We start from the raw sequence: 25,654 nt of genomic DNA on the forward strand, positions 1-25,654 counted from the left end.
AAAAATCAGAAACAATATTTATTGTTTCTTATTAAAATAGTACGCTCTCATGAGTGGAGAGTATGCAAAAAGAACCTTCCTACACCCTGGGCTTTCTTATTCATCTCAGCAGGCTGGAACTTTCTATTCGAAACTGTCCTCACTGTGCAGGAAGGCAAGTTCTCCACCTAGTCCTGGGAAATTACATCTACTCCAGTTTTACTTCCTGATTATTTGCATGCATATAAAAATCCAAATCCAAATGTTAACAGGTTATCTTCCCCTGAGCACACATGCCTAGATCATGTAGACAGGGAGCCTCAGTCAAGTCCACATCCCCATGTGCAGCCCAGGATTTGATGGTCTCCTAGGAATCAGATGGGTACTCTTAGCTAGGAATCAAAGAGGGCCTAGTTTTTCTCGTCGAAAATATGCATAGTACCTCCAGTGAGAGGTGAGATTCCCTCTTTAGCAAGAAATATTTTGGGTCTAGTAGGACCACCAGTCAACCAGTGGGCAGGTCTCTGGCCACAGGCGGTGTCTGGTCTAGAAGCTTTACATCCATCTCCAAATCCTCTTGAGAGTCCTTAAATCGACAAGAGTGAAATTCAAGTTTCAAAATGGCACACGACGTTATCCAAGGTAGAGAATGTCATTAAAGCAACAGTCTCACCAAGTCCAGGCACAGAGCTCTAATCGCACCATTCCCCCTCCCCTCACCCTCTGGAGCTTCCCAGTCCTGCCCACTGCTCCTCCTCCGCAACAGCTTCCAGCATCCGGGAGCCCCAGAGCAGCCTTCAGCCTCACAAGTTGGAAGTGACCCAATTAAGGAACTTCATGGCAACTTCAAAGCCAAGGAAGCAAGCCTGAGAAGGGATGGAAGAGAAAAGCCAGCAGGAGTGTTACTACACAGAGCCCCCACTCCATGTGTTGTTGGCCCTCTCAGGCCAGAACCCCTCCCGACTCCCTTCCTACCCCAGTTAGGGAAGCAAGCCGCATTCCCAAAGGGGAAGAAAACGCAGAGCCCACAACTACCCACTCCTAAAGACCAGGTCAGGAAATCAAAGTCCCTCACCTAAGAGAGCCTTAACGGCAAATCCCCCCCTGGAGAGCTCCAAGAGAGGGAGCAGGTAAGGAGGCTCTGGTTGAGGATGGGATTTGGGGGAGCCTGAGTCCCCGACCCAATCCCAGAGTGAACAAAGCCATCCCAGCTGCTCTCTGCTCTGGACCCCAAAGGGAAAACAAAGCCCCTGCCAACTACTCACCGCATTGGCTGGGAAGGCTCGGATCATCACTGCATTGAACCCTTTATACAAAGATGTGACACCTTCGTCCCGGATCAGCTCCCTTAGCACATCTCTGAACCCATTAGGATATTTCCCAGGAGGGGCTGTGGGGCAGAACCCAATTGTTAAGGCTTCAGGCTTTCCTGACCTGATTGTGGTGACCCACGAGGGGGCAAGCTTGGAGTCAAGTCTTTCGGCAGGGCCACAGCACTGGGGAGAGGGCACCTGGCATACAGGCCATCCCAGGCCAGCCTACAGAGAACACAGCTCACCGTGGCACAAAGAGGCACAAATGCCTGGATTACTGGTACTGAAGGAGCAGAGAAGAGGAGTGCACAATGAGGCAGCAGAGAAAAGGCATAAAGAATGAAACTGCCCTTCTGCCCATGAGGGGGAGGGAGAGGGCATTTGACTTATCTCGCTTCTTGTTTTTTTATGCCAACATGCAATTGAGCCTAGGGTTCCCAGAACACAAATGACTGCGAGGGAGAACATGGGTCAGACAGGCGCAGGGTGCTGCTGTGGACAGTGAGTATCCCTCAGGGCCTTAGGAACGCTGCACTCCAGGGGCAGTCAGTGCTGGGACCTGCTCTGCCCCCTTGCACCCTACTACCTGCCACTCACCTGTCTGGAAGCGAGACTTGAGCACATCTGGGGGGATTGCCACAACCCAGTTGAAGATCCCTGCGATGCCCCCGGCCACCAGGATCCGCAGCGCGCCGAGCTCACTGACGCTGCAGAACCACCACCACAACTCCAGTCAAAGGAGTGGGACTGGCGCTCATACCGCCCTTCCTGTGACCGGCCAGAAACTGGCTGAAGGGAGGAAGCCTCCAGCTGCCACTGCCACTGCCTGGAGGTGTCGTGAGGCTGTTTCACGGACTTGCTCCACTGGGTGAGGCAGAGTTACAGGGGTTAGCTGGACTTCAGCAGCTGCCACGAGGAGAGTGGACCTGGAGCCAGAGCATGTCCCACCCACCAAAGATGGCAGCCCACCCATGACAGGGAAGGGGCCTCTAAGTGCTTCTGTTCTACTCACCTCTGTCCCTCTGGAGTCAAGATGTTTTTCAGCCACTCATAGGTCATGAAATACATCCCACTGGCTGGAACATCTGTCAGTGGCAAGAAAGAGCTGAATTAAAGGAATAAAATCCCCAGAGATTTCCTGGGGACAAATCACACTTGGCACTGGACCCTTCAAGGTTTCCTGAGAAGTTCTCGGCAGCCCATCCTATTTGCAGTCATAACCTTGCAGCTCTCAGTTGCTGCCCTGGGCATGAGTAAGTGAATATCACATGACTTCATTTCAACTTTAAAGTCCTACCCTTTAGGACCCTACCACCATGCCCACTCCAAGCATGTGGCCTGTCTCCCAGCTGCCATCTCAGGACAAAGGTGGGGCTGTGTGCCAGCATCTCCACCTTTCCCACCACCACCCCTGCAGGACACCCTCTCAAAACCAAGGAGAGCCCCACTGTCCCTAAGTCACTCTTTCTTCCCGCTCATCCCTCCAGCCATGATTTCTATCTGCTATCATGGCTTCCATCCCTGAAGTTCTACAGGCCAGCATGCCCAAGGATGGATGGTCCACACCATTGTCCTCATCTATGTCCACGCTGGCCAAAACCAGGACACACACTGCTGGCCCCATCAGAGCTGGGGCAGGCATGGTGCCAAGGCCCATTAAGAAAGACTCTCTGGCAAACCCTCTTTGGGTGACTCCCTAGGAAGAGTCTCAAAGGTTACCTCGCATGAGGGTGAGCACAGTCCCCTTGTAGATGCCTCGGATCCCAGACTCCTGGTAGACCTTCTTTGCACAGTCCAAGGCCCCAGTGTATTTGGTTTTCCCTGAAGAGGCCTGAATCTGAGAGAGAGGGGACAATCATCAAGTCAGAAACAGCGACATAAAAGTCAACAGATCCAGCAGGTTACAGGAGATTATGAAGTAAGTGAGGAAGCGGTCATCATGCAATAAAAGACTTCACTGTCAAACTGCTAAGTATTTTGAATGTGCAATATTGGGGAAAACAACATGAAATAACGCCAGGTGAAAATATCAAATACACACACACACACAGACCAGGAAAAAAAAATCAACAGAAGAATTGGAAAATAAATTGAGGAAATCTCCCAAATACATGTGCATTCCCAATAAAACTATTTGGAAGGTCTACAAAGGAGAATACAAATACTTTGGTCATTCATTCTTTCTTTCAACAAATATCCGTTGGGCACCAACTCTATTCCAAGCCAAGATTGGTCATGAAGCTTGGTTAAGAAAGATGAACAGGGAAGCGGATTTGGCTCACCTGACAGAGCACCCACCTACCACATGGGAGGTCCAGGGTTCAAACCAGGGCCTCCTGACCCGTGTGTGGTGAGCTGGGCCAAGCAATAGGCTTTGCATAAATAAAACTCTAAAACATCTCCAAGGGACATAAAAAAAAAGAGGCGAATAAAGGAAGAGTATAATTCTGGTTGGGAAATGCTTTCAATTGGGAAAAAATGTCCATTTTTTTCTAAAAATGATCAAATTAAGGCAATATTAAGTTTCAATGGTTTTTAAATATAACTTCCCCAAATGATCCAGCCACATGTGAACCTGACATGTCTGAGGAACACCAAGGTGGCCCAGGTGACTCCTGGTGAATGGGGAAACACCAAGGATTGGGTATGGAACTGACATATTAACAGAATCCTCTCCCTACTATGTACAGGACAGACTGTCAGCAGGGAAACAGATAAGGAGGCCCTCACAGTAGTCTAGGCCAGTGATTTGGAGTAAGGTGGCTGCAGGGGAGAAGGGATGGATTTGGGATACAGTGAAAGCCAGCTTAACTGTTCAACAAATGGGATAGATAAAGTGAGAGAAAGAGAGGTATCTAGGACTACTAGGATTTTGGCCTGAACAACTGGAAGGATGGGGCTGCCATCAACTGTGCTGGAGAAGGCTATGGGTGGAGCAGGTATAGCGAAAGACCAAGAGTTCAGTTTTGTACATGGTGACTTTTAGACACCTATTAGCATCCAAAAGGAAATGATGGCTAAACTCATCTGGAGGTTAGGAAAAGTCTGAGTTAGAGGTATTAATTTGAGTCATCAGCACATATGTGGTATGACAAAGTCATGAGACAAGAAGAAATCATCAAGGAAATGAATTTAACAGGACTAAGCCCTGTAGACACAACATTAAAAGCTCAGGATGATGATGATGATGATGATGAACCAGCAAAGGAGGCAGAAAAGGAGCAGCCAGGAGGAAAACCAGCAGCATGTGGGGACCTAGAGGCCAAGTGAAGACAGTACTTCAAGGAAGGGAGTGGGGGATCAGCTAATCCAATTCTGCTAATGGAACAAGGAAGATGAGGATCGAGAACTGAGCACTGGCCTTAGCAGTCTAAAGGCCACTGACGACCTTGACAAAAGCACTTTTGTTGAAGTTGTAAGGCAAAAGCCAGGCTGGAGTAGGTTTAACAGAGAAGAGAAACTGCGGACAGCAAGTATAAAAAGAACTTTTTCAAGGAGTTTGATACAAAGTAAAGCAACAACATGAAAGCACAGAAATTGATGTGGAAAACAAAACAAAGAGAAGTTTGTGTTTTTAAGATGGGAAATATACAGGCAGGTTTGCGCTTTTATTGCTGATGAGAATGATCTGGTGGGGAGCAAAAATAAAGGATGATGTTGGACTGAAAAGGAAGACTCATTGAGGCAAGTCTGTGGATGGGCAAGGGAGATGGGACCCTGGGCTAAGTCGGGGCACTGGAGTCAAGTAGAAGTATAGGCATCCTTAGTGGAAACCAGCAGGGCAGCCGTAGAAGCAGCAGCAAGGCCTGGTAGGTGGGTGAGTGGGTGCAGGTGGAGGAGGGAATCTGAAGAAGTCCTCTTCTGATGGTTGCAGTTTTTTCAATGGAAGCCATGCCACAGAGGGTGGAGGTTTGAGAAAGAAGACAGAGAGTACAAGAGAAGCAGAATGGAAGAGTACAAGAAAGGAGCATGGATATGGGAATGTCTGATCTAGGAGCAGAAAAGGACCTCAGGCATAAAGAAGAAGGAAGAGACCATGAAGAAAAACCTTGTGGACAATGCTACTGAATTCCCTAGGTCAAAAACCAATATATATACTTCTGCTTCTGGGAAAACAGAATAGACATATTTTCCCTATTCCTCCTGCCAAGTACATAAAAAAAGTGACATTTTATTTATTTATATATATAATTTTTTTAAATTTTTTTTTAATATTTATTTTTTTAAATTACATTAAAAAAAATATATGAGGTCCCATTCAACCCCACCGCCCCCGCCCCCCACTCCCCCCACAGCAACATTCTCTCCCATCATCGTGATACATCCATTGCACCTGGTAAGTTCATCTCTGAGCATCACTGCACCCCATAGTCAATGGTCCACATCATAGCCCAGACTCTCTCACGTTCCATCCAGTGGGCCCTGGGGGGATCTACAGTGTCCCGTAATTGTCCGTGAAGCACTATCCAGGACAACTCCACGTCCCGAAAACGCCTCCACATCTCATCTCTTCCTCCCGTTCCCCACACCCAGCAGCCCCCATGGCTACCGTTCCCACACCCATTCCACATTTTCTCTGTGGACATTGGATTGGTTGTGTCCATTGCACACCTATGTCAAGTGAGGGCTTAGATTGCACATGGGTACTGGATGCACTCTTCCTGCTTCTAGTTGTAGACACTCTAGGCTCCATGTTGTGGTGGTTGACCTTCTTCAACTCCATGTTAGCTGAGTGGAGTAAGTCCAATAAGTCAAAGTGTAGGAGCTGAAGTCTGTTGAGGCTCTGGGCCTGGGTGTCATATTATCAGTCTAGAGATTCAAATCCCCTACATATATCTTAAACCCAGCACCAACTACAATTCCAATAAAGTAGCATGCAAGTCTTGTGAAAAGAGATCCCCTCTGAGTCCATTTCCATCACGCAGAAACACCAGCTCCAAAGAAGGGCCATCTGTCATGGCAGTGAACCCCTTCTGCCATGACCATAGAACCCGTGGGTCTCTTTATCCCTCAAAAGAACCAATACCTGGGGTTGTATCTACCTTATCTGTCTCTTAGACTCTGTTCAGTTGTACATAGGGGTATTCCTTCTGACAACCTCCAGACTCTTTTTTAGAGACTCACAGCCTTATAATCTCATTTCTCCTTTCCATTTCCCCCTTACATTAGGTCAAACTGCTTCCCGAAGTCATGTTATTATATGTAGACAGGTATATTCTGCTGTTCCGCATTGAATCTTTAATTCAAGGTCATTTTCTAGTTGCTTCTTCAGCTGGTATGTGGTAGTGATCCCTCGGTGCCAGGGAGGCTCATCCCCGGGTGTCGTGTCCCACGCTGGGGGGAATGCATCACATCTACACGCTGAGTTTGGCTGTGAGAGTGGCCACATTTGAGTAACATGAAGGCTGTCAGGAGGAAACCCCCAGGCACAATGCTACTCTAGGCCTTGTTCTTATTGCAGGTGCATAGGCTCAAAAGTGTAGCCATTAGTATCAAGAGCCCACTGTTGGGCCCTCCTTCCTTCCTGGTTCTTGCCGTTGCACCTGGAGGATTGCCACTGCTCTCCAAGGGCCCACAACAGTGACCCCCCGGCCAGGAGCATATAATTTTTTAAAAAAGATTTATTTACTTATTTTCCCCCCTTCTCCTCCTGCCCTGCTGTTTTTGTTGGCTTTGTTGTCTTTTTTTTTGGAAAAAAATTTTTTTTAAAGATTTATTTTTATTTATTTCTCTCCCCTCCCCCCTGCCTCAGTTGTCTGTTCTCTGTGTCCATTTGCTGCATGTTCTTCTTTTTGTCCGCTTCTGTTGTCAGTGGCACAGGAATCTGTGTTTCTTTTTGTTGCGTCATCTTGCTGTGTCAGCTCTCCGTGTGTGCAGCACCACTCCAGGGCAGGCTGCACTTTCTTTTGCTCTGGGCGGCTCTCCTTACGGGGCACACTCCTTGCGCATGAGGTTCCCCTATGCAAGGGACACCCCTGCATGGCACAGCACTCCTTACGCGCATCAGCACTGTGCGTGGGCCAGCTGCACATGGGTCAAGGAGGCCTGCGGTTTGAACTGCGGACCTCCCATGTGGTAGATGGACGCCCTATTCACTGGGCCAAGTCCGATTCCCTTTGTTGTCTTCTCTCCTCATTTTCTCTCTAGGACTCACCAGGATTTGATCCTGGAGACTCCTGATGTGGAGAGAGGTTCCCTGTCAATTGCGCCACCTCAGATTCTGATTGCTGCTGCATAAAGACACAATAAGAGACACAGCAGACCAGGGAGCTGAGGGGGTGCAAGAGATTAAGCACCTCTTTCCCACTCTGGAAGGTCCCAGGATTGGTTACTGGTGCTGCCTAAAGAGAAGACAAGCAGACACAGAAGAACGCACAGCAAATGGACACAGAGAGAGCAGGCAACAGTGGGCAAGGCTGAGGGGTGGGGAGGATAAATAAATAGATCTTAAAAAGAAAAAAAAAGAGTAAAAGAATGAATACCTTCCCCCCGCCCCAAGATGGGAACAAAGCAAAGATATCACTCTTACCACTCATGGTTGACATAGAGATGGAAATTCTAGCCAGTGAAAAAAGTCAAGAAAAGGAAATAAAGAAAAGGAAAAAAAGGCATACAGATCAGAAAGAAAGAAGTAAAACATGTTCCATGCAGATGGCATGATTGTCAATTAAAAAACTGCAAGGAATCTACAAGGAAACCAGTTCATTGTAAAATACAATGTCAACATACAAAAATCAATGCTATCTCTATACAGTAGCAATGAACACGTAGCACTGAAATTTAAATTTCAATGATGCTTACGATGCCATTTCACAAGCTTAAAAAAAAGCAACAGGTAAAAATTTAAGAAAACAGGTACAGCGTTTATATGCTAAAAACTACCAATGTTGACGAAAGAAATTTTAAAAATCTAAATAATTATCCATGAATTGGGAAACTCAAAATAACAAAGGTATTGTTAATTCTCCCCAAATTGATCTATAGGTTTAATAAAATTCCTATCAAAATCTCAGCAGGGTTTTCTAAATTTTCTAAATTATTCTCAATTTTGTATGGATGCATGTTTTAAAGAAGAATGAAGTGGGCTCTGCACGGGGGCCACTCCTGGTGCTATTCCCCGTGGCCCTGTGCAGGCAGGCCGGCCCCGCCCGGGGAGCCCTTTGCCTACCTAGTGTTTGTCTGATTGAGAGTGAAGATCCAGAGGATGACAGCTGTCAGCTGAGCTATTGACAGTGCAACCGCTGGATAGTAGGTCTACAAATCAGATGTGCTTTCCCAGTCAGAACGAGGAAAGGAAGTGTGGAGAGGAGGAAAGGGTTTCTCCAAAACCAGAGTCCAGGGAGGGAACGTAGCCTTAAGAAAACAAGAAACGATATTCATGTACCACATCTGAGGAAGAACACATCCACCATCAAGCCACTGCAGAACTCTCACACTCAAGAGAATCCCTTTGAATGTAATGATTTGTGAGAAGCTTTCACTCACAGATCCACAGTGATGACACCTGTTAACACACATGAGAAAGGAGCACTATGGCAGCAATTTTGAAAAGGCTTTAATCGACATCAGCAAATTCACACTAGAAATAGATCACATGAATGTCATCAATGTGGGAAAGTTCTGGCCTGAGATGACATGAGAGAACTCATACTATCAAAGTTTTGAATACAGAAGGAAGCGGACTTGGCCCAATGCATAGGGCGTCTGCCTACTACATGGGAGGTCTGCGGTTCAAACCCCGGGCCTCTTTGACCCGTGTGCAGCTGGCCCATGCGCAGTGCTGAAGCGTGCAAGGAGAGCCCTGCCACGCAGGGGTGCCCCCCGCGTAGGGGAGCCCCACACGCAAGGAGTGCGCCGCATAAGGAGAGCTGCCTGGTGCGAAAGAAAGCGCAGCCTGCCCAAGAATGGCGCCAAACACAGAGAGCTGACACAACAAGATGACGTAACAAAAAGAAACACAGATTCCCGGTGCCGCTGATAAGGATAGAAGCGGTCACAGAAGAACACACAACGAAGGGACACAGAGAGCAAACAACTGTGGGAGGGAGGGAAGGGGAGAGGAATCTTTAAAAAAAAAAAAGACTTGCATATGGAAAAGACATCAGCCATAGGTTTAATCTTTAAACACACTAGAGGATGCACATGCGGAAAAGGCACCATGTGTATAATCAATCTGGAACATCCACGAATCATCCTTACTACTTCTGTTAGCTTAAGCAAGTCCCTACAGAAGAGAATCCATTGGGATGACGTCTGTAGAGCAAAGCCTTTAGTAGATGGTCTAGTTGTACACATATATGGTTATTTTACTACAATATAAAGGTAATGAAAGTAGAAGCATCTTCATACACAACTCTAACTGATAAATAAACCAGCCAGTTAGATGTTAAGAGAATTCTATGTCTGTAGTCAATGTGGAAATACCTTCATTTATAATTTATCCTTTAAACAAAATGATTGAACTCCATGGGACAGAAATCCCAGGCCTGCAATTACTTGTTCACTATCATGCCACATGGGTATGACACGAAAACTCTGTAGGAATAATTGCTAAAACAAGGAATAAGAGTAGTCTTTCCTTGAAGGATGAAGCCTCTTGGAGCAGTGGCAGATAATTCATGCTGGAGAAGTTATTCAGTGAAAAATCATGAGAGATCATTTATTCACATGACAACACTTGTAGGACTTGTAGTATTCACATTGTATAAAGCACTTTCAATGTCACAAAGGAAGGAAACCTTCCGTGATCATGTGACTCATTCCTGAGTCAACATTAATACTTTCACACTGAGGAAAAAACAACATTAAACTGGTAAAACCTTGAGCTAGATGTCACATCAGAAAACTCAGACTGGAAAACAAAATCAAAACTTTATAAGAAACCTGGAGCACACAATTCAGCAAAGAATTCAGAATTTTGAAAAAGACTAGCAATTGAACATATGTAGGATAATGATTTAAGATTGTGAAGTGAGGCGGCAGACTTGGCCCAGCAGTTGAGGCGTCCGTCTACCACATGGGAGGTCCCTGGTTCAAACCCTGGGCCTCCTTGACCTGTGTGGAGCTGGCCCATGCGCAGTGCTGATGCATGCAAGGAATGCCGCACCACGCAGGGGTGTTCCCCATGTAGGGGAGCCCCACGCGCAAGGAGTGTGCCCCGTAAGGTGAGCCACCCAGCGCGAAAGAAAGCGCAGCCTGCCCAGGAATGGTGCCGCATACACGGAGAGCTGACACAACAAGATGACACAACAAAAAGAAACACAGATTCCCATGCCGCTGACAACAGAAGTGGACAAAGCAGAAGCAGCAAATTGACACAGAGAATAGACAACAGGGGTGGGAGGGAAGGGGAGAGAAATAAATAAACAAATGAATCTTAAAAAATAAATAAATGATGCTTAGAAAAAATAATATGCAGAAATGTATTATGATATAGCAAGTGAAAAAAAAAAGGTTATTAAACAATTGCAGGACTCATTCAGACTTATACACCAATGCTCAAAGCAACATTTCTCACAACAGCCAAGATGGAAACAACCCAAATGTCTGTCCACTGGCAGATGAATGCATAAGCAAAATGTGGTACATCCACACAGTGGAATACTATTCAGCCACAAAAAGGAATGAAGTTCTGATACACACGATAACATGAATGAACATTAAGCTAAGAAAATAAGCCAAACACAAAAAGACAAATTATTGTATGAATCTACTTACATAAAATACATACAACAAGCAAATTCACGGGGACAGAAATTAGATTAGAGGTTACCAGGGACTGTGGGGAGAAGGGATGAGGAGTTATTGCTTAAAGGGTAAAGAGTTTCTGTTTCAGGCTACAAAAAAGTTTTAGTAACAGAGAGTTGTGATGGTGGAACAGCATTGTAAAGTTAATTAATGCCATTGAATTGTATACTTAAAAATGACAAATTTTATGTGTTATACATATGTTACCACAATTTTTTTAGAAAGTCTATTGCAGTATGAGATCCCAATTTTATTTTAAAAGATAAGATTTTAAAATAAATATGTTTACCAGGAAGACTAGAATGAGTTACACACAAAGCCTAATAGTTGTTACCTCAGTGGGGTGGTATAATGGGTGATCTATACATTGTTTATTTTTTGTTTCTCTGTATTACCAAAAATTCCTAGCAAGAACTGTGTGTTAAATTAATTCAGTCATAAGAAGAAAAAAGCAGTAACATTCCTTTTTTAAAAAAGGAGCCTGCGGGGTAAGAGCTGATAAATGAGCCCCGCAGCCACTTCTCACCCTCTGGTCCCCAGGTCCTCTAGCTCTGGGCCTTTGGGCAAAATGCAGCAGTCACAAGTCATCCTGGGTGGGAGCAGCCTCCCTTCACCTGATGAGATAGGACTCACCTTTCCGAATTCCTGAAGTGGCTGCTAATAAGGCAGGGTGGGCTGCACAGCCACATCACAGGTGTGACTTTTGGGTTGGTTTGTTACACTGTCCTGGTCCTTGATTCGAATACAACTGCTTGCATGTTCCTGCAAACCTGACACTGTTTTGCACACCTATCCTGAAGCCTGCACTGAGTGGGGAAAACCATCCACCTCCCAGATCACACCCTTACCTGCAACAAGCACTTGATCCTTTCTCCTGGGGTCATGATTCCTGTTGTGAATACGCCAGATAACATCCCGGCTGCAAAGAGCTGGGGGTAGCTGTTTTGAAAACAAAACCCAGAGCAAGCACCTGTCACTCACCACCCAGGACACAGGCAATCCTAGCCAAGGGCATGGCTTTGTAAGGAAATAAAGGACTTGGACCAGGGCAGAAGCCCAGCCACAAATAAGTCAGATTTCACACAAAAGCCACGTTCTAGGTGCATTCTGATGTCGTTTCCCAGGGTAGGGGTCCCAGTGCCCAGAGCAAGGCGAGCTTAGTCACAAGGCTGGCCTGCATGAGCTGCACACTCAGGCGGGCTCACCCACGGGACGCGCTTGCGAGTGAGACATGGATCCCACCCCTGGTCATACCAAGCACAAGGACCAAGGACAAGTTTCCAGGCCTCTGAGCCTTGTACAATGTGTACAATCTGTATAATGGAGGACTGTTGGGTAAAAAGCCTCTAGCCTCAGTCAACACCCGTTCCCCTCCAATCCCACCACCCCTGGGTCACCAAGAGCCTGAGAACATTTTAAGCCAAGACTCAAGCAGGACAACCTCATGAGGGGGGATGGCTGTGGCCCCCTCCACAGGCCAAGAGGCAGTGAAGCCAGAAAGCCCAGACGAGGATCTCTTCATGGGGCCTGGGAACCGTCCTTTAGTCCCCTTTGCAGGGAATGGGTCTTCTCTCTGGAATCTGGGGCTCCTGGCAGCTATCCCCCACAGCTGTCTGTGCCACCTTTAACATTTGGGCTTAGCATTATCAGCATGGTCTGGAGGCAGTGGAGCACAAAGCTACAATTAGCAGCATTTCAACAGTCCCCAGAACGTAGCAGGTGTTGCTGGAAAACTTCAAATACTGGCCTGAACCTCAGGCCCCTCCTGACCCCAAGCCCCCAACAACTGGGCCCACCTGTCAAGCAACTGCTGCCTGGCCCAAGCCTTTGGGCTGGTCCCACCCAACAAGGAGCCCAAGACAGCAGGGGGAACAGATGCAAAACGGAGCTAGGGGAACATCCACTGTGATCCTTCCCTCCAGGAAGTTGCCCTCTGTTTTCCTGCACTCGCCCCCTGTAGGCTCATGTGTCCACCACAGGCACGTGAGCCCAGCGAGGAGGCTGACTGCTGCCCGGCCAGGACACTTGCTTTTAACGCGTGGCCCTTCTCCGTCTTACTCACACTGCTGCCCCAGGAGGAGCCCTCTCAGCAACAACACTTGTCCCCATGAGATCACCGTGCTCCTTTCTTCCCGGACACCAAGACCCTAAGTCAAACACATCTTCCTCTCTTGGGAGGGGGCCTTTCCTCTGCCCACGGTCTCTGCGGGCACCCTGCCTCCCCGAGGCCTGAAAATGCTCGTTTCCATACCATCCCCCACTGCCACTGCGGGGCCGTGAATGGAGCAGGGCTGACGGAATCATGGGGGGGCACCCGAGAGTACCAATCATTGCTCAAGCAGGAAGTTTTCTCGGGGAGTGAATGTGGCTGTAGAGGAACAAAGTCCAAAGCCAAAGCATTGGCAGGACCCCAGCAGGCGACCTTGTGCACGGCCCTGGGACAGCTGTGAGCTGGTACATGTGCTGAACAGCTGGGCACTTGGAGAGGACACGAGTCCATGGAGCACTTGGACTGCCAGCAGTAAAACACAGCTTCAAACACTACCCTTCAGGGGAAGTGGACTTGGCCCAATGGATAGGGCGTCCACCTACCACATGGGAGGTCTGTGGTTCAAACCCCGGGCCTCCTTGACCTGCGTGGAGCTGGCCATGTGCAGTGCTGATGCATGCAAGGAGTACCCTGCCACGCAGGGGTATCCCCCGGGTAGGGGAGCCCCATGCGCAAGGAGTGCGCCCCATAAGGAGAGCCACCCAGCATGAAAGAAAGTTCAGCCTGCCCAGGAGTGGCGCCGCACACATGGAGAGCTGACATAGCAAAGTGATGCAACAAAAAGAAACAGATTCCCGGTGCCGCTGATAAGGATAGAAGCGGTCATAGAAGAAGGCACAGTGAATGGACACAGAGAGCAGACAATTGGGGGGGAAGGAAGAGGAAAAAAAAAAAAAGCCACCCTTCAAATGCCCGTATTTGGGGGCCCCTGTGGCTGTTTATGGAAGCTGGACACATTAGGAAGATCCCAAGGACTCCAGAAAGAGATTCGGGTTGCAGGCACCTCCATGTCCTAGACCCTCACTCAGTCTGCTGTGACCTTAAGTGGCAGCAGAAGATAACTGCATAGTGCCCTGGACTCCTTCCCTCCAGTGCCTGGATTCCAAGCCTGGCTGGCCTTCATGGCTCCTGTGCCTCCTGCAGTCCCTCCCAGGGGCCATCACGCTGCATGGCTCAGACTGAGGATGCCTTCTCTTCCAGGTTTCTGCTCAGACTTACCCTGCATCCCCAAAAGCCAGTCTGTTTTCATTAAGCACTTTATAAATTCTGAGCTGTAATTCTGGCTCAGCTACCTCAATGCTCAAATCCAACTTTTCAAAGTTTATTAAAAGGAGATACATTAACCCGTTTGGCTTTAACAGCAAAACTAACATTCAAAATAATTATAATCATGTTATAGGAACAAGGCAAAACAGAAGCTGGAACCTCCCCGCCTCTCACCCAGGTGACAAGAAACAATGCTGTGGCTGCTGTCCTCGCTGCCGCTGCACTGAGTACTGTTCACAGCGTTTTACATAAATATTAGCATGCAGGCCTCCCAGCCATACCTTGCGGTCGTCCAGTAAGTGATACACCTCACAGAAGAATTGACGACGAGCAGGGCTGGGGGCGTTGTTTTCTCGTTTTCTCTTTTGGTTCACAGGGCAAAGGAAAATCAGGAGGATAGTCCTGGCCTGTCTGCCAAGGTTTTTCCTTTAACCATGGCACAACCAGGTAGAACACCTGGTGCTCTGGGCCAGTAAGTACTCACCTGAGCACGTCCTCTGGGCTTTTTTGTTGCAGTTTCTTTCCCAGACCAAACCCAAAGAAGCACACAGCGAACATGGGGGTGACGCCAATGATGGGGGCAGCCATGCCCCGGTACAGCCCCGTGATGCCCTGCAAGGAATCGCAGAAGCCTGAGCTGTTTACTGACACCACCCCTCTTTAGGCCAGTGAAAACCAGGAAGCAGTGCATCCTCTAAACTGAGGCGTTCTTCCGCCACGCCAGGAGAGCTTTAAAAAGGAAGAAAACCCCCACATTTATCAGAAATAATTATTGTCTTACATACAGAAATGAAAACAGTTCCCGTTCTGGAAAGCATTCTAGCACTATGTAGTATACCCTTCTCACTGAGAGATTCTCCATCTAGAAATTTATTCTAAGGAAATACTGAGAGATGGAGGAAAAAAAAAAAAAGATATCAGGCATTTATAAGGTACCAAAATTTTAGAACAAACCTAAAAGCCCCCCAAACATGAGTCAATTATGGAAGTTCGAATATGGACTATCAGGCAGCCATAAAATCACATAGCAACATGGGAAGAGACTGTTAAGTGAAAAAAAGCAGGCACAAACAGGATGTACAATGGTGATCTGACTTCCTCCAGGAGAGATTACAGGTGATTGAGAAATTTTCTTCTTTTCCAAGTATGAAGACATGTTATTTTTATTAAAAAGGAAACAATATTAGGACTGCACATGAATTTCCACCAGTCTAGCTTGATAATGAAAGTGACTATCTGCCAGCCAATAAATTAGACAGACAGTCCAGCAAAACAAGGAAGTAAACCAAGGAAGAGGAAGATCTGGGATGCAGGAGACCAGGGGTCCAGCCCAACAAAGGTTAGGGGTTCCAAGATGGTGCTGGGTGCAGCAGGCTGGGAAGCAGCCAGTCCAGGCGGGAGAAGGACGGAGGACTCCAGAAGGGATGTTCCAAGAAAAACAAAACAACACACACTAGAGCAACAGAATCTTGTCTGGGCAGTGGAAAACCGGAGAGGGAGGGCATTTAGGGCACCAGGTGGCAGAGACACAATTCAAGGGAAACTAAGCAAAATAAACTGACACGATTGTTAACCCGAACCAAGAAAATAAAAAAGTTGCGCAAGAAATAAAATTCACGTCATAGTACATTATTTGGTTAACAACAAAAACATACAAAGTTGTAATCTGGATTAAACCATAAAGTGTGATATTATTATATGGGCACGGCAGAGAGAGGATAAGGGAGTTTTAAGAATTAAAACCATCAACCACAAATAGATGGCCAAAACACATAAAAAATGTATCAAATCTAGTAGTATTACATATTACATAGAAATGGGGAGGTGGAAATGGGATAAAATAACTGAAAGTAGGTGCCTTGGGAGAGTGCCAGGGAAGAGGACCAGTTTGTTACTTTGTTACGAGACTTAATAACAAACTAAGTACATGTATCACTTTAATACAAAATAAGGAATAACTAAAAAACCAAACAAAAAATGGCAGCGTTGCCCCTGACGGGGAGTGGCAGGAGACACGGCGCCCAGCTGCCTACTGGCAGCCTTGCTGCAGACCCTGCATGTTCACAACGCAGCTTCTTCCCAGAACCAAATGTGCACAACTCGGCCTGCCAGGACCCCCCCTGGATCCCTCCTGGACCCGGGGTGCAGGCGGGCCCAGAGAGGACAAAGTGCAGAGCTAACAAACAGGAGAGGGTGGATGGGACAGGGAAGGTGAGGAGCTCTAAAAGCGGCATGTGACAAAGTCTTCCCAAAGCCTTTTCCAAGGTTTGCCACCAGGGCAGAGGATGTCCCACCCCGCACCTCCTGATAACTCACCCAGCCTCCCTTCCGCTGCGCTGGCCCACCCAGCTCCCTGTGGCATAACCAAGACTTCTGCTTGGCAGTTCCAGAAAGCAGAGTTCAGGCCGGCACAGCGAAACACAGGGACACGCACAACGTGGACTAAGGACCCTACTCGCCTCTGCAGTGAGTTGGGTCTCTACATGATTCTCCGGGCCAAGGCCTCGGCCCCTGGTGCACGCCGAGGCCCTGGGGAGGTGCTGGTAACATTCTGCCAGCCAAAGGCATTCACGCCTGTCACTCTTCCACAGGGTGAGGACTCCAAGCAGACCTGGTGGTGCCTAGATCGGACTCTGCCTGGGTACCACAGATGCAAGGGGGGGCACTTTCCAGAGAAAAGAGCAGCAAGCTGGGGGTGCTCCCGTGGGCTGCGCCTGAGACCTTCCACCCACAGCTGAGGCCTGCAGGAATCCTGGGACCAACTTCTCCTCCAAGGCTGAAGCCATCACTTACTAGCACCGCCTTTTAATCCAGATGACACCTGCCTCTGGGTTTCTACACACTTGATAAAGTCTATATATTTAAGAGAGTGCCTATTCATAGAAGAGTTTAAGAAGCAAAGGGGAAGTTCTCAACAAGGCCTTTTGCCATCTGGGCTAACAAAGTGCGTAATAAACATCACTAATACTTTTTTAAAATCCCATGTTTTCACTAGGAAAAAATACCTTAAAAATCACAATGTAATTCAATGACCCTGAACCAATTTTAACATCCCTGAGTATAGGTTTGGAGAATCTGCTGCTCTCACAGTGTTTCTAAGACTGGCTGACTCTTCCTTCAGACCTCATGTGAACTTCTGACACCAATCCCTGGCAAACTGATCCAGATTTGAGTTTTCCTTCCATTTCACATTTCCAATTATTCCTTACTAATTCCATGTGGTCTAGATTCTGCATTCCAGAAAAGAGAACAATTTCATTAGCTTTAGTCATCCACATAAAACAGGAGCTGGAACTATCCAAGACTCCAGAGCAGATACAACAGGAGGAGGCATGGGGCGGCCCTGGGAGGGAACTACAGCTGTGTGCTAGACCTCCAGCAGAACTGTGTAAAGCCACCTCACCCCCCTGGGGGAGCAACAGACCAACCCTGTGAATGTGTTCCTTTGAGTAAGAACGCTGAGCACTGAGACACCGTACCTCTCTAACAAGAGTCTTCCGGAAGCAGTCAAAGGTCCCAGAGTACATGGGAGGCTGCCCAGGCAAACTTGGAGGCTGTGTCTGCAGTCGTACCTGAAACCAGAAGTTAAAATACAGTCACCTATCGTGAAGAATTTTCTGGTGTTTTCATTATTATTAGGGAAATAATGAAAATGCTCTAATAATGATTGAAATGATGAATGAACAACCACGTGATTATACCGAATAACACTGATTGTATGCTTTGGATGAATTGTATGCTTTATTAGCATGTATCAATATGGAAGTGGATGTGGCTCAAACGCCTGGGCTCCCGCCACCTACCACACGGGAGGTCCATGGTTCAGTTCCCGGTACTGCCTAAAGAAGACAGTGAGCTGGAGTGACGGGCAGGTGCAGCAAGCTGACACAAAAAGATGACACAATGAGACACAATAAGAAAAACATAACAAGAGACACAACAAAGCAGGAAGCAGAGGTTCTTGGTGGCTCCTAAAGAAGACGGGCAAGGCGGTGAACTGATGCGACAGGCAGGTGCTACAAGCTGATGCAACAAGCTGATACAAGAGACACAGGAGGAAAAGCATAATGAGAGACACAGCAAAGCAGGGAACGGAGGTGGCTCAAGTGATAGGCACCTCCCACCCACGTAAGAAGTCCTGGGTTCAGTACCTGGTGCCACCTAAAGAAATGACGAATAGACACAGCAAGTGCAAACAACAAAGGCATGGGGAGAAATAAATAAATAAATTGTTAAAATTGTAAATAACAATATAAGTATAGCATTGTGCAGACAGGCCTTTAAATATTTAACAACTGACTTGTTAAAAAAAAATACAGTCACCTCTCAACTTCAGAACTGCCTATGAGCAGCAAAGGCCCACATGTCTACCAAAATCTGAGCAGGGACACCTGGGGTGTCCATGTCTTCAGCCTCCACTTAGCTTGCTAGATACAGACATCTCTTTCCTCCAATTTATTCAAACCCTGCCCTCACAAATTATCAGCTTGTTTTTAGAAAGAGTGACACTTCCTCTGATTTCCTCCTCCACTTAGTTTCACCATTTCTTTCTTATCCAGTAAATCCCATAATGACCCAGGGGACAGGTGTTCCCAGCTTACAGATGAGAAGACTGGGCTTAGAGAGTTTACTTCACAGGCCAAGTAACCGGAGAAGCTGGGCTGAGACCAGACCCGGCTGATGACAAAGCATCAGCTCTCAGCCATTCAGAGTGACGTGTTGATAGGTAGGTACAGTGCCCAGTAAAGGCATTTTGGAGTGAGGGTGGATTGAATCAAATTATCCAAGACCTCCTTTTCTTGGTCCTTCTCCCTCTCAATCTTTTGTGTATCTACTGCTTCAAACTGTCTTTCTCTTCAAACCTCCCTGCTTGGTGCTCGTTCTGTCTATCTCCTTTTCTACCCCAGGCATTCTCCATGGCTTCACAGCCCACTCCTGTAGTCCATTCTCCCCTTCTGGAAACTCAGGACTCCAGGGCTTCTGCTTAGTGATGACACTCAGCTGTCTTGAGACCTTCTCTCCCTTCCACATTTAGGCCTACATTTCCAGCTGCCTGGAGAAGGTCTCCCTCTACTCAAGAGCCTCCCATTCACCTCAAATTGCCTCCAGATTCTCATTGTCTGGACAAATGTCCCACTTGTGCCGGAGCCACCTCCCTACTCTCTTTCCTGGGATTTGAAACCCTGGCCATCACCTCTGACTAGTCTCACTTGCTCTTCCTGCTTCTAACACTTTGTAGGCACCAAGTCCATCAGAGTGGCCCTCTAAGATGCTTCAAGGCAACTTCTTCCTCTGTCCAAATCATCCTTCTAAGCTTCACCCATCCTTAGCCCGTGTGATGGTTTTCCATTATGTCTCCTAATTCTAAAGGTGGAGCCTAATTCTACTCCCTTCGAATGTGGGCCAGGCTCAGTGACTCAGTCCCAGGGAGAAGAATGTGATGGAACTGATGCTCTGTGACTTTCATGACTACGCAATAAAAAAGTCAGCTTCCATCTGGCTTTCTCCCTTTTTCTCTTTCTTTTTATTTGCTCTGGGGGAACTCAGTCATGAGGACATTCGAGCAGCCTGAAGAGGTCCATGTGGGGAGGAAATGAGGCCTCCTGACAAGAGCCGGTCACACCAACTTGCCTGCATGTGCGTCAGCCACCTTGGGAGGGAATCTTTCAATAAGTGCAGCCCTAGTCGACGGCTTTTTAATTTTTTTTGCTTTCTTTGGTCCAGTTTTTTTTTTTTTAACAGCTTTGTTGAGGTGTAATTCACATACCATACTCATTTATTTTTAATATAATCACAGAATTACACAACCATTACTACAATCATCACCCCTCCTGCCAAAAAAAACCTACCCATTAGGTGTCACTCCCTAGTCTCCATTTCGCTCAATGCCTGTCAACTACTAATGTACTTCCTATCTCTACAGATTCACCTATTCCTATTCTGGACATTTCATATAAATGGAATCATACAATATGGTCTTTTGTGACTGACATCTTTCACAGAACATAATGTTTTCAAGGTTCATTCATGTTGCAGCATGTATCAGTGCTTAATTCCGTTTTGTGACTGAATAATATTCCATTGTATGGATATACATCATTTTGTATATCCATTCCTCAGTTTATGGACATTTGGGTTGTTTTCACTTTTTGGCTACTATAATGTGGCTATAAAATTTGTGTACAAGTTTTTATATGGACATATATATATTTTCAATTTTGGGGGGTATATACTTAGGTGTAAATCAGTGGATCATGTATTAACTCTATGTTTAACCTTATGAGGAACTGTCAGTTTTCCAAAGCACCTGTACCATTTTACATTCCCACCAGCAGTGAATGAGGGCTCTAATTTCTCCACATCCTTGTCAACAATTATCTAAGATTTTATTTATTCCCACCCCCTTTGCTACTTGCACTCACTGTCTGCTCTCTGTATCCATTAGCTGCGCATTCTTCTGTGTCTGCTTGTCTCCCTGTGCTGTGTCATCTTGCTGCACCAGCTCTCTGCGGCGTGGGCCAGCTTGCCTTCACCAGGAGGCCCTGGGAATCCAAGCTGGGGCCTCCCATATAGTAGACGGGAGCCCAATCGCTTGAGCCACATATGCTTCCCTATCTTTTTAATTATAGCCATTCTAGTGTGCATGAAGAGGTATCTAGTGTTTTGTTCTTTTAAACTTTATTGTGGAAACATATCTATAACTCAAAATTCCCATTTTAAGGTATCTTACGGTGTTTTTTTTAAGATTTATTTTATTTATTTCTTCCCACCCCCTTGTTGTTTGTACTTGCTGTGTCTATTGTCTTCCTTCTTTAGAAGGCACCAGGAACTGAACCAAGGAACTCCCACGTGTGAAGGAGGTGCCTAATCACTTGAGCCACCTCCATTCCCTGCTTATTTTGTCTCTCATTACGTTTTTCTTCTTGTGTCTCAGGTTGCGTCATCTTGTTGTATCAGCTTGCTGTACCTGCCCATCATGCCAGCTTGCTGTCTTCTTTAGGAGGCACCAGGAAACAAACCACATACCTTCCATGTGGTAGGTTGGAGCTCAGTCTCTTGAGCCATATCTGCTTCCTTATCTTACAGTTTGGTTTGCATTTTCCCGATGACTAATGGTGTCGAATTTTCCATGTGTTTATTGGCCATCTGTATATCTTCTTTAGAGAAATGTATATTCAGATCCTTTGCCCAATTGCCACTTGATTATTTGTCTTTTTATTATTGAGGTATAAGAACTCCTTATATATTCTGGATCCTGCCAACATCTTGACTGCAACCTCATGAGAGATCCTGAGCTAGATTATTACCTAAACTACTCCCAAAATCCTGAGTCACAAAGGCCATGAGAGTTAATTATGCTTACTCTTGTTTTAAGCTACTAAGCTTGGGGGTAAGCTGTTACATTGACAGATTCAGCTTCCTTCTGCAGTCTTCTTCCTGTCCATTTTCCCACTCTCATTCTGTATTTGTTAGGGCCTTCAAAACCACACTCACTCACTCTCTAGGCAAGAGGTGACATGTAAGTCTGAGGAGTTTATGGGACACAAATTAATCCAGAAGGTTCCCAATGCTTTATATCCAAAATCCCTTGTACTGGCTTTCAGTTCCCCCACTATAAAGCAGGACCTTTTGTAGGATGTTAGTAGGGAGACAGAAATAGACTGAAACTTCTGTGTGGCAGTTTGAGATTATTTATGAATCCCAAAAAGAGAAAGATTATGTTTGTAAACTAATCTATTGCTCTGGATGTGCTACCCTTTGACTGCATTAGATTCAGCTGACATGTCTTGATTAAAGTGCTTGTTAAGATTAGGGCGTAACTCAGTTTGAGTCCCTGCCCCCTCAGTGGGCTCATGTGAATGGACACTCAAGAAGAAGACACAGGAAGAGAGAGGGCTCCATAGATGCCAGAGGAGGGAGCTTTGCCCTGTGACAGAAAGGAGAAGGCTCAATCAGCTAAAGCCTGGGGAGAGAGGAGTCATTCCCCTGATAGTTGGTAGCTGAAGAGAACAGAGCAGCTGAGCAGTTAAGCAGGCCCAGAAAGAAACAAGCCCTATGCCAGAGACTGATAAAGAAAGCCCTGAGAGACCAGGCAGAGATGGTCCACCATCTTGCTTCAACATGTGGCAAATGACTTTGGTGAGAAAGCAGCCTTGAGGTGGACTCTTCAGGCCTTGTATCTGTAAGCTTTTACCCCAAGTAAACACCCTTTGTAAAAGCCGACAGACTTCTGGTACTTTGCATTAGCACCCCTTTGGCTGACTGATCATTCTGGCTGACACTTTTGTGACTTTATATAAATCTTTCACCCATCTAGCTCATCATGACATCAACCATCCAAACCAGTAAGAATATTAATGTCCTCCACAGCTATCTTATAACCTGAGCCCCCTCTGCCAAGCCCATACCTGCCTTTGCTCCTGCCTCCCCGGCCACAATCCTCCAGTCAGTACTCAGCGGCCCTTCAGAGCCTGCTCTAACACCACTGGCCATAAAGCCTTTCTGAACCCCAAGGCTAAAGCGCTGCAGCTCTCGGCTTGCCAGGACATGGAGTCCACAGCCTGTGTACCCTGGAACTCAGAAAGTGTCTCAATCAAGGGCAGGTTTCTCCTGTAGGCCAGCTAGCTCTCCAAGGGCCACTGCCAGCAATTCATGGTTTTGATTTAAGCTAAGAAGAGCTTTTCTGGCGGTTGTAATGCCAGTGAACAACGCCAGTCATTTACACTTGAGTATGCAGAAGGCATGAGACCCTTCTTGGGAGGGACAAAGATGGGAAGAAGGGCGAGAGGACCAGGAGGTAGGAGCACCACCTGGACAAAGCAGCAAATTAAGGGTTTGTTTTTAGACACTACCCCCACCTCCTATGCCTGGAACAAGATCTCTGCTCACAAGGATCAGGAGTTGGAAGTGGCCAGACGATCCTCCCTTTTTGGACAGTGTTGCTCAGAACAACCACTCTCTGGAAAGCACTAATACACACTAAAAAAAAAAAAAAAAAAATACAGCTTGATTTCAAGTCTCATAGTGGTCTAATGAGCCCAGCTGCTTTGACCCTTGTCTTGCTTTAGAATCACCCTAGGGAAAACTCTTTGTCAGGACAGTTCCACTCCTGGATGAAAGGGAGCAAAAAGCCTGCTGCCCAAGCCTGCCAGGAGGAAGGGCCTCAAAGTTGTCTCCCAGTGAAGGAAGCCTGATCCAACATCCTAGCGAGCCCCTTGTACCCACCTCCAACCCTAAAGACTCAAGTCTGCTTCCCAAAGGCCCACCTGGCTAGGACCAGTCAATTTCCTCCAAGTCTGTGTGCAGAAATAAAGCTGGAAAACTAGGATGACCGCCACGCCACAGGCTGTGGACTTTGGTCCTCAGCAAGGTTTTGCTGAAGCTGCTGCACAGGGAAGAGTTGACCAGTGAGTGTGAGAAAGGTCCGGGAACAAGTCCTGAAGAGTTTCCTCCCTCGCAGAGCCCATTTGACCATGGCTTCCTCCTCTGGGAGGTGGCCCTGAGCAAAGCCCTGCACCTGCCTTCCCTGGAAGGGCTTCGGCACTGGGAACACCATCTCTGTTCACAGGGAAGCGTCGGCTCAGGAGGCCACTAAGACTCCCGTGGGGTGACCGGCCCAAGGTGGACAGGCCTCTCCGGGGCTGGCCAAGTGTGAGGGAGGTGGCGATGGGGCGCTCTTGCCCAGGGGAGTGTGTCAAAAGCCAGTTCCAGGATAAAAGCACTTCTCTCTTTAGCTTCCTGGAGCAGGCTTTGCAGGCGACCTGTCAACCTTGAAGACAGTGTTGGCTGAAATCAAAGCTTTGGGGAGAGAGGCTTTTTTCTCCTTTATCCTCCCCAGAACTGTGGTTCGGGGTCAGGAGAGGGGGCCGGGCAGGGCACTTGAAATTGGAACTCTCGACGGGCGATTAAGGCTGCTCCCTCTAGGCTGCAGGGCTCTTGGGGTACGAGGCTCAGCCTCTCCCCCTACCTCGACGGGGGCGCACGGGCAGCTCCCTCCACGGCTCACGGGAACTCCCGCGGGCCCCCGCCTGTCCGAGCGCCGCGCCTCGCGAGGGCCCCTGCTCCCCGCGCCGCCCCGCGCCGCCTGCCGGGCCTCCTCCCCGCTGCCCGCGTCCCGCCGCCCCGCACCTTGACCGTGTCCAGCGGGTGCCCCACGAACACCAGGCACATGCCGCCGAAGCCGCCGGCCAGCAGGTTCTTGAACGGGCTGATGGGCTTCGCCGGCTCCGCCATGGTCCGTCTGTCCGTCAGCCTGTCTGTCCGCCGCCTGCCCCGCTCCGCTGCGCTGCTCCAGGCGCAGCGCCGGCGCCGCCGACCTTTCACCCACTTCTTGGTGGGCGGGGCCGGCCCGGGGCACGTCGGGAGGAGGGTCCAGGGGGCCTAGCGGCTTCCGCCCGCGGACTGCTTCCGCCCGCGATGGGCGTGGCCCGAGGGGGTGGGGCGGGTGCACTGTGCCGCTGGAGTTACTCCTCCAGGAAGTCTCCCGGATTTTTAAAAAAAGGATATATTTTATTCATTTCTCCCCATCCCCTCGTTGTTTGCATTTGCTGCACTTGCTCCTTGTGTGATGATCTTCTTTTCAGGAGGCACCATAAACTGAATCCAGGACCTCCAACGTGGGAAGGAGGCACCTAATCGCCTGAGGCACCTCTGCTCCCTGTTCTGTTGTGTCTCTTGTGCCATATCGTTGCATCAGCTCGCTGTCTTGTTCAACTTCTTTAGGAGGCACCCGGCACTGAACCTGGGACCACCCACGTGGTAAGTGGGAGCACAATTGCTTGAGCCACATCCACTTCCCTCTTCTCAGATTTAAATGTGTCCTCCTCTGTCCTCCCATTGGCCCACTCACTCAGCAGTGGACACCTGGGCCCTACGTGCCAGATGCCTTTCCAGGTGCAGGAGGGCCGTTTGAGGTGGCATGGGAAGGCCGGGGTGACTGGAGCAGAGGCAGGGAGAGGAGTAGCTGAGGAGGACGGGAAGTAACGGGGCCATATCAAGTGGGACGTTGTGCACCATTGTGAGGACATCAACCTCTCCTCTCAAGGAGATGGACTGATGGAGTCATTGTGGGGTTTAGAGCAGTGGCATGATGATTCTAATGGTAGAGCGGGAAGAGACTGTAGGGCTAAGGAGGAAGCTGAGAGCCTTGAGCAAGATAAAGGTCATGGCCAGCGATGATAGCTCGGGTCAGGGCAGAGCAGAAGAGGTGGAAAGGAGCCCAGCTCTGGATATATTCTGAAGGAAGAGCCCAGAGGATGTGCGACCAAAGAGGATATAAAGTGTGTGAGAGAGGAGGTGG

The 25,654-nt window shown here is 47.8% G+C and overlaps 1 protein-coding gene across 3 annotated transcripts; it reads right to left on the reverse strand.

Moving 5' to 3' along the window:
- On the reverse strand, positions 1-24,691 carry SLC25A20 (solute carrier family 25 member 20). Of its 3 annotated transcripts, XM_004451924.4 has the most exons (10): positions 24,484-24,596; positions 23,245-23,334; positions 17,835-17,927; positions 14,840-14,967; positions 11,888-11,978; positions 3,012-3,129; positions 2,305-2,377; positions 1,890-1,999; positions 1,245-1,369; positions 1-845 (listed from the first exon to the last, which is right to left on the reverse strand). In XM_004451924.4, the coding sequence occupies exons 3-10, from the start codon at positions 17,880-17,882 to the stop codon at positions 783-785; spliced, it is 756 nt and encodes a 251-aa protein (XP_004451981.1). In that variant the 5' UTR covers positions 17,883-17,927; positions 23,245-23,334; positions 24,484-24,596; the 3' UTR covers positions 1-782. The 3 variants fall into 3 exon arrangements, with proteins under 3 accessions (XP_004451981.1, XP_004451979.1, XP_071068161.1); XM_004451922.5 differs by lacking the exon at positions 23,245-23,334 and having other exon boundaries at positions 24,484-24,691; XM_071212060.1 differs by lacking the exon at positions 24,484-24,596 and having other exon boundaries at positions 23,214-23,326.
- Positions 24,692-25,654: the final 963 nt, after the last annotated feature.

Source organism: Dasypus novemcinctus, chromosome 26 (assembly GCF_030445035.2).
Source record: "Dasypus novemcinctus isolate mDasNov1 chromosome 26, mDasNov1.1.hap2, whole genome shotgun sequence".
Classification (NCBI taxonomy): Eukaryota; Metazoa; Chordata; class Mammalia; order Cingulata; family Dasypodidae; genus Dasypus; species Dasypus novemcinctus.

What these genes read in the sequence shown, in the direction of transcription:
- SLC25A20 (XM_004451922.5), bottom strand. Translation starts at nt 24,588, where the DNA reads ATGGCGGAGCCGGCGAAGCCCATCAGCCCGTTCAAGAACCTGCTGGCC. An exon ending in GGAAGACTCTTGTTAGAGAG is followed by an intron (nt 14,968 to 17,834) that starts GTACGGTGTCTC and finishes GATTCCTTGCAG; the next exon opens with GGCATCACGGGGCTGTACCG. An exon ending in GGATCAAGTGCTTGTTGCAG is followed by an intron (nt 3,130 to 11,887) that starts GTAAGGGTGTGA and finishes CCTCTCTCTCAG; the next exon opens with ATTCAGGCCTCTTCAGGGAA.